This window comes from Eleutherodactylus coqui, chromosome 4 (genome assembly GCF_035609145.1).
Source record: "Eleutherodactylus coqui strain aEleCoq1 chromosome 4, aEleCoq1.hap1, whole genome shotgun sequence".
Classification (NCBI taxonomy): Eukaryota; Metazoa; Chordata; class Amphibia; order Anura; family Eleutherodactylidae; genus Eleutherodactylus; species Eleutherodactylus coqui.
The window spans coordinates 1,422,216-1,434,252 of NC_089840.1; the positions used below are offsets into that span (position 1 = coordinate 1,422,216).

At 44.9% G+C, this 12,037-nt stretch overlaps 1 protein-coding gene across 1 annotated transcript in view; it reads left to right on the top strand.

The window, feature by feature from the left end:
- DSCAM (DS cell adhesion molecule) overlaps positions 1-8,227 on the top strand; it is a 740,634-nt gene extending 732,407 nt beyond the window's left edge. Inside the window, exon 33 of the mRNA XM_066598936.1 lies at positions 5,377-8,227. Coding sequence (XP_066455033.1) covers positions 5,377-5,729 — 353 coding nt within the window. The 3' untranslated portion in view covers positions 5,730-8,227. The remainder of the gene's footprint in view (positions 1-5,376) is intronic.
- The last annotated feature ends 3,810 nt before the right edge of the window (positions 8,228-12,037 follow it).

The window sequence follows — 12,037 nt, forward strand, 5'->3', positions numbered from 1 at the left end:
TGTCACTATTACTACTGAGGCCACTTTGGGGGTTACTCTTACTACTGGGGCCAATATAGGTGACACTATTACTACTGAAGCCACTGTGGACATCACTATTACTACTGAGAACACTGTGGGGGGACACAATTATTACTGGGGCTACTGTGGGCATCACTATTACTACTGAGACCACTGTGGGGTCACTATTACTGCTGATGCTACTGTGGGGGCCACTATTATTACTGGGGCCACTGTGGGGGTCACTATTACTACTGGAGCTACTGTGGAGGTTACTATTACTACTGAAACCACTGCGGGGAACACTATTACTACTGTGGGGGTAACTATTACTACTGAGGCCACTGTGGGTGTCACTATTAATCATGAAGCCCCTGTGAGGAACACTATTACTACTGGGGCCACTGGGGGGGACACTATTATTATTGAACTTCTCCTGCTCCTGCCCTGGCTGACCCGCACCCCACAGGCAAACAGATCTAATCATTAACCCTTTTGGGACCCACCATTTGCTTGTAAGTTTTAAACACCAGCTGAACTAACGAAGGGGGTCTCCCCGAAATGCGTTTCCATAAGCTGATCACGTACTTTATTAAATAAAAGGCGAAGTTTCACAAACCTTTGGTCACTTCCTATTTGCTGTAACCTGGAGTGTTGCGCCTTCTCCACTGCCAGTTTTTTAGTTCTATTCTCTTACTATTATTATTGTGGGCACTGTGAGGGTCACTATTACTACTGGGGCCAATATAGGGGACACTATTACTACTGAGGCCACTGTGCAGGTCACTGTTACTACTAAGGACACTGTGGGGGTCACTATTATAAATGAGGACACTGTGGGGGACACTATTACTATTGGGTCCACTGTGGGGGGTTACTATTACTACTAGTGTCAGGGAAATTCTGCGTACAGCACCAATCAGGCCCACCCCAATGCCCCGCTTCCGGAGGTAAAGAAGAGACACCACACACGGAGGTCTGGTATAGTTCCTCACACAGGGAGTAACTGCGCACTTTATTACAGATTACGTGGAGTCTTATACCCCTTATCACATCATTAGAAGTGTGTAACTGTCTTGTTGGCTCAAATCCACCATATATGTGATGTCCGCAGTTCCGCCTGAGGCAGTGATAGTTATATACGTAGTTAAACCGTTTTTATCTTGATACGGCGCTTCTGGGAAAACAGCCAAGCACACGGCCTTCATATCCGGTTCTGTATCATCTCTGAATTCCTGGACACATCCCTCGCGGCCTTGCAAAGCCTTTAGCATAATATCTAATCAAGCTCCATTATGGTCCGTATTAAGTTTTTCCATAGAGTTAGTATACATATAAAGAAGAAAGACATATAACAATATAGATAGACATATGTGTATTTTCTACCTACATACACATGTATTTCCCTCTCAAACCCCCCTAAAAACTTAATATGGAGATCAAGCACCAGGCCTTGCACTGTCCCTCGGTCGCCTCTCCCTTGCGTCAGGGTTTCCCCACTGCCCATAAGGCCCTACTACTAGGAGGGAGGATACCTACCTCACCTCAGAAGGAGGGCATGGATTCCCTGGGCTAATTTTCCGGGCATCCATACCCTCGATCTGTACAAGTAAAGAAGAAAGACATATAACATTTTCTACCTACATACACATGTATTTCCCTCTCACTAGGGCCACTGTGTGGGTCACTATTACTATTGGGGCCACTATAGGGGACACTATTATTATTGCAGGCACTGTGGGGGTCACTATTACTACTGAGGCCACTGTGGGGGTCACTATTACTACTGAGGCCGCTGTGGACGTCACTATTACTGTTGAGGCTAATGTGGGGGTCACTATTACTACTGCAGCTAACATAGGGGTCACAATTACTACTGGGGCTGATATAGAGGACACTATTACTACTGAGACCACTGTGTGTCACAATTACTACTGAGGCTACTTATTACGTTGTACTAAGCCCCACCCCTGACCACACCCCTTTGTTTCACTTTGACCCTGGGAGGATCAGGTCACTTTAGATAAGGAGCTTCATCAAAAAGTCTGTTGTCACATTCACCTTGAGCGCAAGACACACCACGCATAGGACGAACCTAATAGAAGGCCGGTCATTATGTTCCATCCATGCAAGCTGGGGGGAAAATGACCTACACGGATGCAACCCAGTTCTGGCTGAGACATTCCACTGAATTCACCCTGAGCCAAGTACGCATACAAGGTTGTGTTGGCGCAGGGAGAGGGAACGTACACGACAACACAACCACCAGTTAACGTCAATCTATACTGTAACGCTCCGACAGATCGATGGGACGTGCAGGAAAACAAACGCCAAAACACCAACAATACCAACTCACCTTCACAGATGGAATAACTAATGACTATGGGGGGTGTTAGTAATTTGGCCAATGAGCCCATGATAATGGTCCCCTTTGTCTCGTGGGTCCCTACTCTAACAAGACAACTTACCACTGGAGTCCTACCTGCAAGCAGGGCGATTACCCTAATAGGCCCCCCCACTGAGCGCTGCCTGTGATTGACTGAGTGCTCAGCCAATCAGACCCAGCGCTTTCAGGAGGTGGGAATTTTTAAATCCCCGACAAGTGCTTCGGAAGAGTGCCGGGGAGCCAGGAGCTGCACAGTGGCGAGGAAGTAATGTAAATTTTTTTATTTTTTCCAGCCGCTAGGGATGACTTTAAGGGAAGGGCTTATATTTCAAGCCCTTCCCCAAAAATCACTTGCTTGCAATGGGGCGGAGCAGCGGCGGTCCCATTGAAAGCAATGGGCACGGAGCTTCAGTCAGGCGCATTTTGCACATCCGTGGAACAAATTTTCTGGCGCACATAGGTGCGCAAAAAATGACTCTAGTCTGACTGAGCTTTAATGTATATATATTTATTGTATTCTGTAATTTTGTATTTACTTATTTTTATAACAATTTTTTTACCATCTATGACCCCCATAAGTCCTCTGGAGGTCATTCACATGATCTTTTTTTTTTCATTTACACACCTTTCCGCTGTAGCTGGGATGTCCATGGGAGCTGCATCCATTATAGCCCCGGCATATGGGGGAAAACATCCCCTGTAGTAGTGACTGCTAGAGCTGATCTGGGTCTGCTAAGACCCTGCAGCTCTGCTGTGCCAGGAGATCCCAACGGTCACGTGATTGCCAGCTCGAGTAGTGGAAGAAACACTTCCATCTTCACTTCTTAGCACATAGCGCTCATTGAGCGCCATGTACCTGGGAAAGTAGAAGGCAGAAGCAATTAATAACGGCTTCTTCTCTGAGTCCTCAGCTGTGAACAACAGCTGAGAATCTGACCTGCCCCAGCAGAGGCTTTAATCCCATGCCACACATCTGCTATCAGCCGAGCTTAAAGCCCTGGACCAAGCACCGTATATTTACCGCACTTGATCCTTAAGGGGTTAAATCACCAACAGTGTCACCAGCAAAGTCCCACCAACACAGCTGGCTGAGTGATCGTTCTCAAAGAGTGGTCATAATGGCGGCACTTCCAAGTGGAAGAATGTACCAAGTGGGACCACAAGGCTCTGTCCTGGGCCCAGTGTTGGTCAACAGATATTTGTAGGCAGCTATTAGGTCTCCTCTCAGCCTTCTTTTCTGCTAAACATTCCCAGATCCTTTACCCGTTCCTCATAATTGGGACCCCCCACCGCTCGGATACTCCCCTAACAACTACAAGTAACCAGTAGGCAAACCTCACAACTCAAAGTCCGATAAAGGAGGACATATTATTAGTGTTCAAGCTGTGCGAGGACGGTCATGTGGAGCCACGTACTCTTAGCTGGCCGTCCCAGGAGCGGTGTCTGAGCTGTCTGTGTGCGGCGCTTCTTCATGTTTAGGGTATAATAGGCGGATTAGGATTAGACGATTAATCACTGATTAGGCTTCATAGAATAAGTTTGTCACCAGAGCTCAAACCTAAGACCAGTTTTAAGGGGCTGTAATACGACCCCAAGACCCCGGACCCCTATGGTTCAAGTCAACTGAACTTGGATCCCCATACGGTTTTAGGATTTAACCCTTTCCAATCCAATTTGTATCCTGGTTTTCCTTAGGGGCTTACTCTTTTTCTGCCGTTATACAACGGCGCTATCTGCTGGTTAAAGCCAGTACTGCATGAGATGACACGTTGGATAGGCTCAAACAGCAGAGGCGCTGGCAACATACAGTAAGAGAACCCCGTCGGGTGTCTTCCAACATTGGAGCTGTACAGCCTTAAATCATAATGTCTTTAGACGTCAGACAGTGGATTGGAAAGGGTTAACTTCACGTCTAAAATCCAAACAGGTTCTGATAAAGACCCTAAAATCTCGTTATATGTCGGCCTTCCAAAGCAGAGCTTAACTTGATGGGTCACATCAAAAAATGAGAAGACGCTGTGTGGGGTCTGAGGGATGCCGAATCAGTTACCTTATTTTTACTAAATGACTCCGATTTTATTTATATTGCTGAAAGCTCAATTTTATCCTTTGAAAGATTTGGTTGGAATTACAAAAACATCACAACTTTTTTTCCAAAAACAGCAGCCCATCAGTTCGCAGGTGTTTCTTTTTCGTATTGCATGTCGGCCACATTGAGTTGAGCTGCAGTTGCGGCTCCGGCCGTGGTCAGGTGCAGCGCTCGTCTTGGGAGAAGCAGCCATGTGTTTCTAGTTGTGGACGACCGCTCTGAAGTCTCTGAGAGGATCGTGGTTGGAAAGTCTGTTTGTCCGGTGTAAGATTGAATGTTCACACTGAAGCCGTTGGGCGCTTCAGCACCAGACAGCCGCCCCAGCAATGATCAATACTGTGCTTTCACATGGAGGATCATCGCTCGGGGCATGCAGGCGAATCCGGGCCGCCGCCTCCATTCACAGTAAATGGGCCGTCGCTCAGAGATGAATGATGGACGCTTTCAACTGAATGATGCTTCTGTAGACCAACAATGTTTTTCAGTTCTGCATGAAAGATGCGGTCGGCAATGGTCCTTCCCCTGCATGCGTTTCCCCGTCAGTTATGCGGGCTACGATTCGCACGGTCTCCGTCCCATGTAAAGGGGCTTTAAGGAGAGGCTTGCAGATCTGGATCAGATGCAGAAACCTTTTTTGCTGTTTCACATTTTGGTTGGGTTTCCTTTTTGTACTGAGAATTCATCTTAATGATTTCCTATAATCCCCCCTATTATTCGTTCAGGTGGGCTGCAGTACCGCACGCAGCCTGTGGACAATGATGCTGCTGTTTCGGAAAAAAAGCGACCTTTTTTCAAAACTCCTTTAAGAATCTTATTTTTTTACTCTGTAAATTGTCGAATATATTGTGATTCTGACTGCGCCATTTCCATGCATTCACATTTGTGTTCTTTTGTCTTTAAGGTGATGTGATGAATTTGCCGCCGTACCTTAGAATGGACTTTTTATTAAATCGAGGTGCTTCAGGAACTAGCAGAGACTTAGGTTTAGGGCAGGCTTGCTTGGAACCTCAGAAAAGCCGAACCCTAAAGCGACCCACAGTCCTGGAACCAATACCCATGGAGAACCCCTCAGCACGTGAAGTCCAGTCGTGGCAGCCCACTGCGGGGGCGGCGGCGGCTGCACCGGTACCTCCGCGAGAGGCTACAGAGCTCGGACAGGCAGCTAAAATAAGCAGTTCACAGGAATCGCTGCTGGACTCCCGGGGACACTTGAAAGGAAATAACCCCTACACAAAATCTTACACCCTGGTATAACAGCAACAGACAGCTTGTAAATACCAACAAAACCACAAAATGCAAATCAAAGCTCCTTTTTCTACTGGATTCCAACATTTATAATTTAAAGAAAAGAGAAAAAAAAAGATTGCCAAAACATTCAATGAACAAGAAGTGCGCAGACTCTGCTCCGCTTCGGGTTCCCTTGGATCCCCTCCTCCTCCCGGATGTCAGACTCCTGAAGGGATGGGCTTCTTTTCTTCTGGTCACATTTGTACCACCACTTTTGTACGATCGGGTGCATGAGGACATTTTACAAACTAAAGAGAATCCAAATATCTGATTTCAGAGCGGAGGAGGGCTCAGCATTCCCCAACGCTTCCTTCCTCTTCCTTTATTCTTTTGCTTTGGGCTACATAGAGTTCTGTTGGAGGAAATAGTCTTTGGTTTATTTCAGTTCTCTTAACGGCTCGTTGAATTCTGTCTTTGAGAAATAAAGGGTCTTCTGCCTTCTGCTGTGATGCCTGCTTTAATTTGCTGGCTCAGTCGAATTGTCTTTCTCCCTTCCCACTAAGTAGAAGATGCCCCATACAAGGCTTTAAGATAAGTTTCATTTTCTGACCCAACTTGTGGAATCCTAACAATTCCCTCCCTTTTGTTTATCAGGTGACCTTTCCGGTATTGTCTTTATGTCGTCAGGCGTGTGATGAAGGGCTATCATCCAAACCATAAGGGCTCTGATCCACATACTGTACATTCCCATTATGTAGCCGGTGACTGCGGACTTACACAAGGTCCGCTCCCTTGTTATTCAATGGAAATTCAGCTTCAGCAGGCATGTGGACCCCCACCGCTCGGATACTCCCCTAACAACTACAAGTAACCAGTAGGCAACCCTCACAACTCAAAGTCCGATAAAGGAGGACATATTATTAGTGTTCAAGCTGTGCGAGGACGGTCATGTGGAGCCACGTACTCTTAGCTGGCCGTCCCAGGAGCGGTGTCTGAGCTGTCTGTGTGCGGCGCTTCTTCATGTTTGGGGTATAATAGGCGGATTAGGATTAGACGATTAATCACTGATTAGGCTTCATAGAATAAATTTGTCACCAGAGCTCAAACCTAAGACCAGTTTTAAGGGGCTGTAATACGACCCCAAGACCCCGGACCCCTATGGTTCAAGTCAACTGAACTTGGATCCCCATACGGTTTTAGGATTTAACTTCACGTCTAAAATCCGAACAGGTTCTGATAAAGTCCCTAAAATCTCGTTATATGTCGGCCTTCCAAAGCAGAGCTTAACTTGATGGGTCACATCGAAAAATGAGAAGACGCTGTGTGGCAACCAGCCGAAGTTATTTGAATGTTGGAAGATGCAAAATCAGTTCCCTTTTTTTAATCCTTATTTTAGTATTGAAATGATCAGATTCCCTCATTGGCCGCCCGGCCGGCTTTGAATAGTCCTCTCTGCTGAACTGATTTGAAATTGTTTTTACCTAGAAGTTTTTGTAATATTATGGAAGTAAATCGGATTAAGAAATGTAGATCTATTTCACATATAACAGAAATCCGGGATTTTTACCATTGGCTTTTTATTTCTGAGAGTTCATTGCGTCTTCGGTAATCTGGCGTAATTGTGGATCAGTTACAATGGGGCCGTATATCCAGGGTCAGACTGGCCCACTAGAGGACCTGGGGATCTTCTGGGGGACACAATAATTGTCCCCCATGTGAGGATGACTTTGGGCCAAATCGCCTGCCCCTAGGGTCTCTGCCGTATGGGACGATTCACAAATAACCTCTTAGACCTTATTGATACAATATGTGCAGAAAGTGAAAAAGTCCCTCTGTAACTGATTATAAAAGGTCCCAAACATTTTTTTCAAAGACCCTCAAAAGTAGAAAGGAGTAATTCGTGGCTTCACACTTTTAATGTGAGAAGTTACCAAAGGGAAGCATTGCAGAGAATTCGACAACCAATTTAGATGAAGTTAAACTAAAAACAGTTCCTGATGGGATAATAAAGTGTTTGAAGGGGCCACCAATGACGAGCTGATCCCCGGTGGTCCCGCTGCTGGAACCCTTGGCTATTATAAGTAACCTGGCAGCGAATGTTTAATTCCCCTGTAGCGTCGAAGCTGTGTGGTGTTTCCATTAGTAACCACAGTTAATTCTATGAAATAACATTTAGCTAATTCACGTTCTCAAATGCAGGAGTAGAAGGAGGACCGATGGAACCAGACGATCGAAGAGTATGATGAAAGGCAGGAGACCTCCTCACTAATGATTCTAGCACAAAGACCTCAGCGCCTCTTGGATTGCTAAATGTCCATTGCATCGAGTCACAAAATGCCGCCTTCCCAAAAAGATGGCGTTACACAAATTCTGTAACACAAATCAGCGCTGAGGCTCACAAATCGCATGAAACCACATGATCGTGCCGCGATTTCCTCGTGGCCGGGGTGACGCCGCTCGTGGGGACGGATGTGGATGGATTTTATTGATGCAGAAACAATTTCAACTAAATTTCCTAGAATTTGTTTCTTTGTGTCTTTTACTGGTTGGTTTTGAGCCGTCCGCCCGTCACCGGGTCTCCGCCCATCATTGTGGACCTGGCATTACGGGGTTTGTGCCTCCGGGTAATTGTTACCATTATTAAACACTAATATTGTTCAGTTTATAAAAGAACAACCTTAAATATTCCGTAAATCGTTCATTTTTTAATTTTTTTTACCAACAATGAATGACTTCTCTTCAGTTTACCATCCGCAGCGTTGAGTGACTGGGAGGGGGCAGTGACACCAGATCTGGCGGCCAAGTTCCAGTTTTCTTGTTAAAACCGTAAGAATCCCCAAGTTTTTGATCCGATCCCTTTTTACCTTCTTCTCTGGCGTCGCTCTCCACTACAGAATGAAATAACCCGATTACATCGAACTCAGATGGGAATGTTTTTATCTAATTTTTTAAGTAATTAAAACTTTATTTATTTTTATTTTCTTACAAGTTTCCGGCTGCATAAAACCTGATGATCCCTCCAGGTGGGCGGAGCTTATTTTGCAGATATACATACATTTTTGAGTATTTTTTTAAAAACAAACCTATTGTGTACTTTTTATGGTGCAACACAGATTAGGTTGTTAGAGGAGATATTGTCTATTACCAATGGTGGTGCGATCTGACGCTTCGGTCTTCACGGCCGAGTTACCGACCGAACCTTTTGATCATGTGGTATCGATGGCTGCGATATATTTTTGGTACATGTCTTCTTTTTCTATTTGGTCTGATAACGTACTTTGTGTTGATCTGCGCTTTACCCGATCCGTGGGATTGTACAGTATCTGTCGACTTTCTGGATTGTCTTCATTTCAAGAGCATAAAAAGCAAATTGTACAATTGTTTCGTCCGTTTTCCATCTTCTGAACCTTCATCCATGCTGCACACATTTCTATCAGCGCACAAGGGAGAGATGTCATAGCAATGTTTTCTATTATCTGGGACTTTCTAATCTGAATAAAACTGCTTTAGACGAAGAGACTCAAAGCTCAGACCAACAATTTGTCAAGAAAATGGTACAAAAATGTAAAGATTTGACACTAATACAGTTTTGGAAAAAATCATTTTTTACTGTTAAATTGCTAAAAAAGCCTCTTTGTTTTCCACGAACACTGTGCGATCCGGATGTTGTTTACATTGATATTGTATGTCTGATATGAGGAAGAATTGTAGAAAGTCAACATTTTCGAAAATTATTTATGATTGAAATCCAATCTGTGACGCCAGCGGGGCTTTCATCATCATCATCATCATCATCATCATCATCATCATCATCATCATCATCATCATCACGGCCGCAACCTTGTGGGAAGATGTAAAAAGAGAATATCTATATTTGTAAACCCGAAATTTCCACATGGATATTGATAACTCCCAAAGCCTACTTCTCCTTGAAAGTCCCGCGGACTTGAAATGTGAAGGTGTTTAATCAGCTGTGGCTCATCCGTGGCACCCGGCGGTCCGATCCGCCTTCCTGGCCTCTTTAGCTTCAGCTTTGCTTCTCATTCCTACTTTCAGTTGTTTTCGATGTTTAACTCTAATTGTAACTTCTGGGTTTTTTTCATACAAAATGAAATGTGTTTTTGAAAGCAAATGGTTACAACTAATGGGCAATGGTTGATGGTGAACCTCCCAACCCCTAAGGTCAGATTGGTGTCGTCCCCATTATGTAGTTGGTTGTACCCAATCATGGAAAATGAGTCTCTCGTCACAAAGTGCCGCAGCAAGACCGTATCTCTCCCCTTCCGTTTCACCCTTCTTTAACCCTTGCTATGCACTATGCCTTTATATTTTTATTACATGACGGTAATGCATTATTGCATAAATAACAGCCATTTTCTTACATTCATAGATTTCCTTCTAATTTTCACTGTGTGATTGGGACGTAGGTATTAGACGGGGACAGGATGTATAGCTTGTGGCATTTTTAATATTGGATTTGCGACTCTGTCCAATAACTCACTGATTCACTATAACTCGTGCCCATCTTTGCCTCAGTTTTCCTATTCTAATTGAGTTAACAATTAAAAAAATATTCACTTGCAGAAGGTGTCATGACTGTTATTTGTGTGCTGAATTGCTTTCTTTAGGGCAAAAAATACTTAAAAGTAAATGAAGCATTTGGACACCAAGATACGTAAATAAATAGGTATCAGCTAGAAAGATAGATAAGCTGATTGCCCCTTTATTATAGCCCCTCTCATAATAGGCTCCTCCCTGGATGGTAATTCTCCCCGTGACCCCGGCGTGCAGCATAAAATCAGGTGACAAGTGTTCAGCTGATCCGTTTCAGCAATCGAAGCGACTTCCAACGAGGCCGGTCACCGGTGCTAGACTAGCCGGGGTCTCACCGCCAACCGCGTGGGGTTCTCGTGTAACGGTGTGGGGAGTATACAGAGAATGGCGCGATTGAGAAAAAACATCCAGCGGAAGGGGATCCTGCGGACGGAAACAACTCCTCCCTGAAAGGGGTCGGAGGAGGATGTCAGGAATCGTTCTGACCAACAGGCTGCACAGTCAGCTGAATACAACGCTGGAGCTCCAACTAACGTGTCCGAACGCACAACTCGCCGCTCCTCCGCACGGATGGTATGACAGCGGGCGACCAGTTCCAGCGCCATTGTGTCTAAGAAAAACAGGAAGACTCCAGCGGGCAAAAGAGCGCAAAACTTAGAATCCTAGAATGGTAGAGTTGAAAGGGTCACTGTAGAGCCACAAATATGCAGCCACCCCAAGTTCAGGGGTTTTGGCCAGGGTAGTAGAAAGAATATAGCCTGTACTCAGCCAAAGACATGGGAAATGCTATCGGAGCTGAAGTGATAAAGACAGTGAAGCTACATGAAAACATTACATTAGCATTCTATGCAAATGAGTTATGGAGCCATTCTCCACAGCAGCCCTCTGAGTCAATAAGGTAGCTATAGGTGGTGCTATGGGGATTTACTCCATAACTCATTTGCATAGATTTTTCCCAGGGAGCATTGCATGGCTAAGGATATGTTCACACTTGTGTTTGAAGGCTTTGTTCAGAGGTTCAGTTGCAAACCCAACAGAAAAACCCAGAATAGAGACTCCTGTATGAAGCACTTTTTTGTCTGGTAAAATGCCGGACAAGACGGCCCCCTGTATAGTCAGTGAGATTCATGCAGTGTTGTTTGGTTCGGTCATAAAGCGGATCAGGTCAGAGGATTCCCCTTTCCAACTTTCATGACATAGCAGGAAAATGGCATCCACAAATGCAGATGTGAACGTAGCCTTATATAACCCTTAAACTCTCGTGGTACTCTTCTCAAGGAAGGACACTACTGCACCCCCAGACTCCGCTCTATGCATTTCAACAGGAGTGCCGGAAATTGGTAAGATCAAGTGCTCTGCTATCTCTGATGCTTCCTTTGAAAAACATGGAGGGGCAGCGCTCACGTGTGATCTCCACTCATTTCATGCAAGAATATTTCAGAGTACTATTCTCAGGATCAGGGGAGATCACAGCAGACAGGCCCCCACTGATGAGAAAGTTAAGATAACTACCCGCAGAGAAATAAAAGTAGCAACCGTGCTATGGAACTCTTGGTACTTAATCTGTTCACGTGACGCCAGTGCCTCTTCTGAGTGACAAATCACCCGAGTCAAATAAATGAGTCCACAGTCAGAGATGTAGTTTTAAACTGGAGCCATACGGTTTTCTTTTCCTCACAATTTCCACCTTTGATTTTCCAAGAATAACGTATAATAGACAGTCGTAGGTACAACACTTTGGTAATTAAGAGTCACTCTTCTCCCGTAGTACAGTCATAATC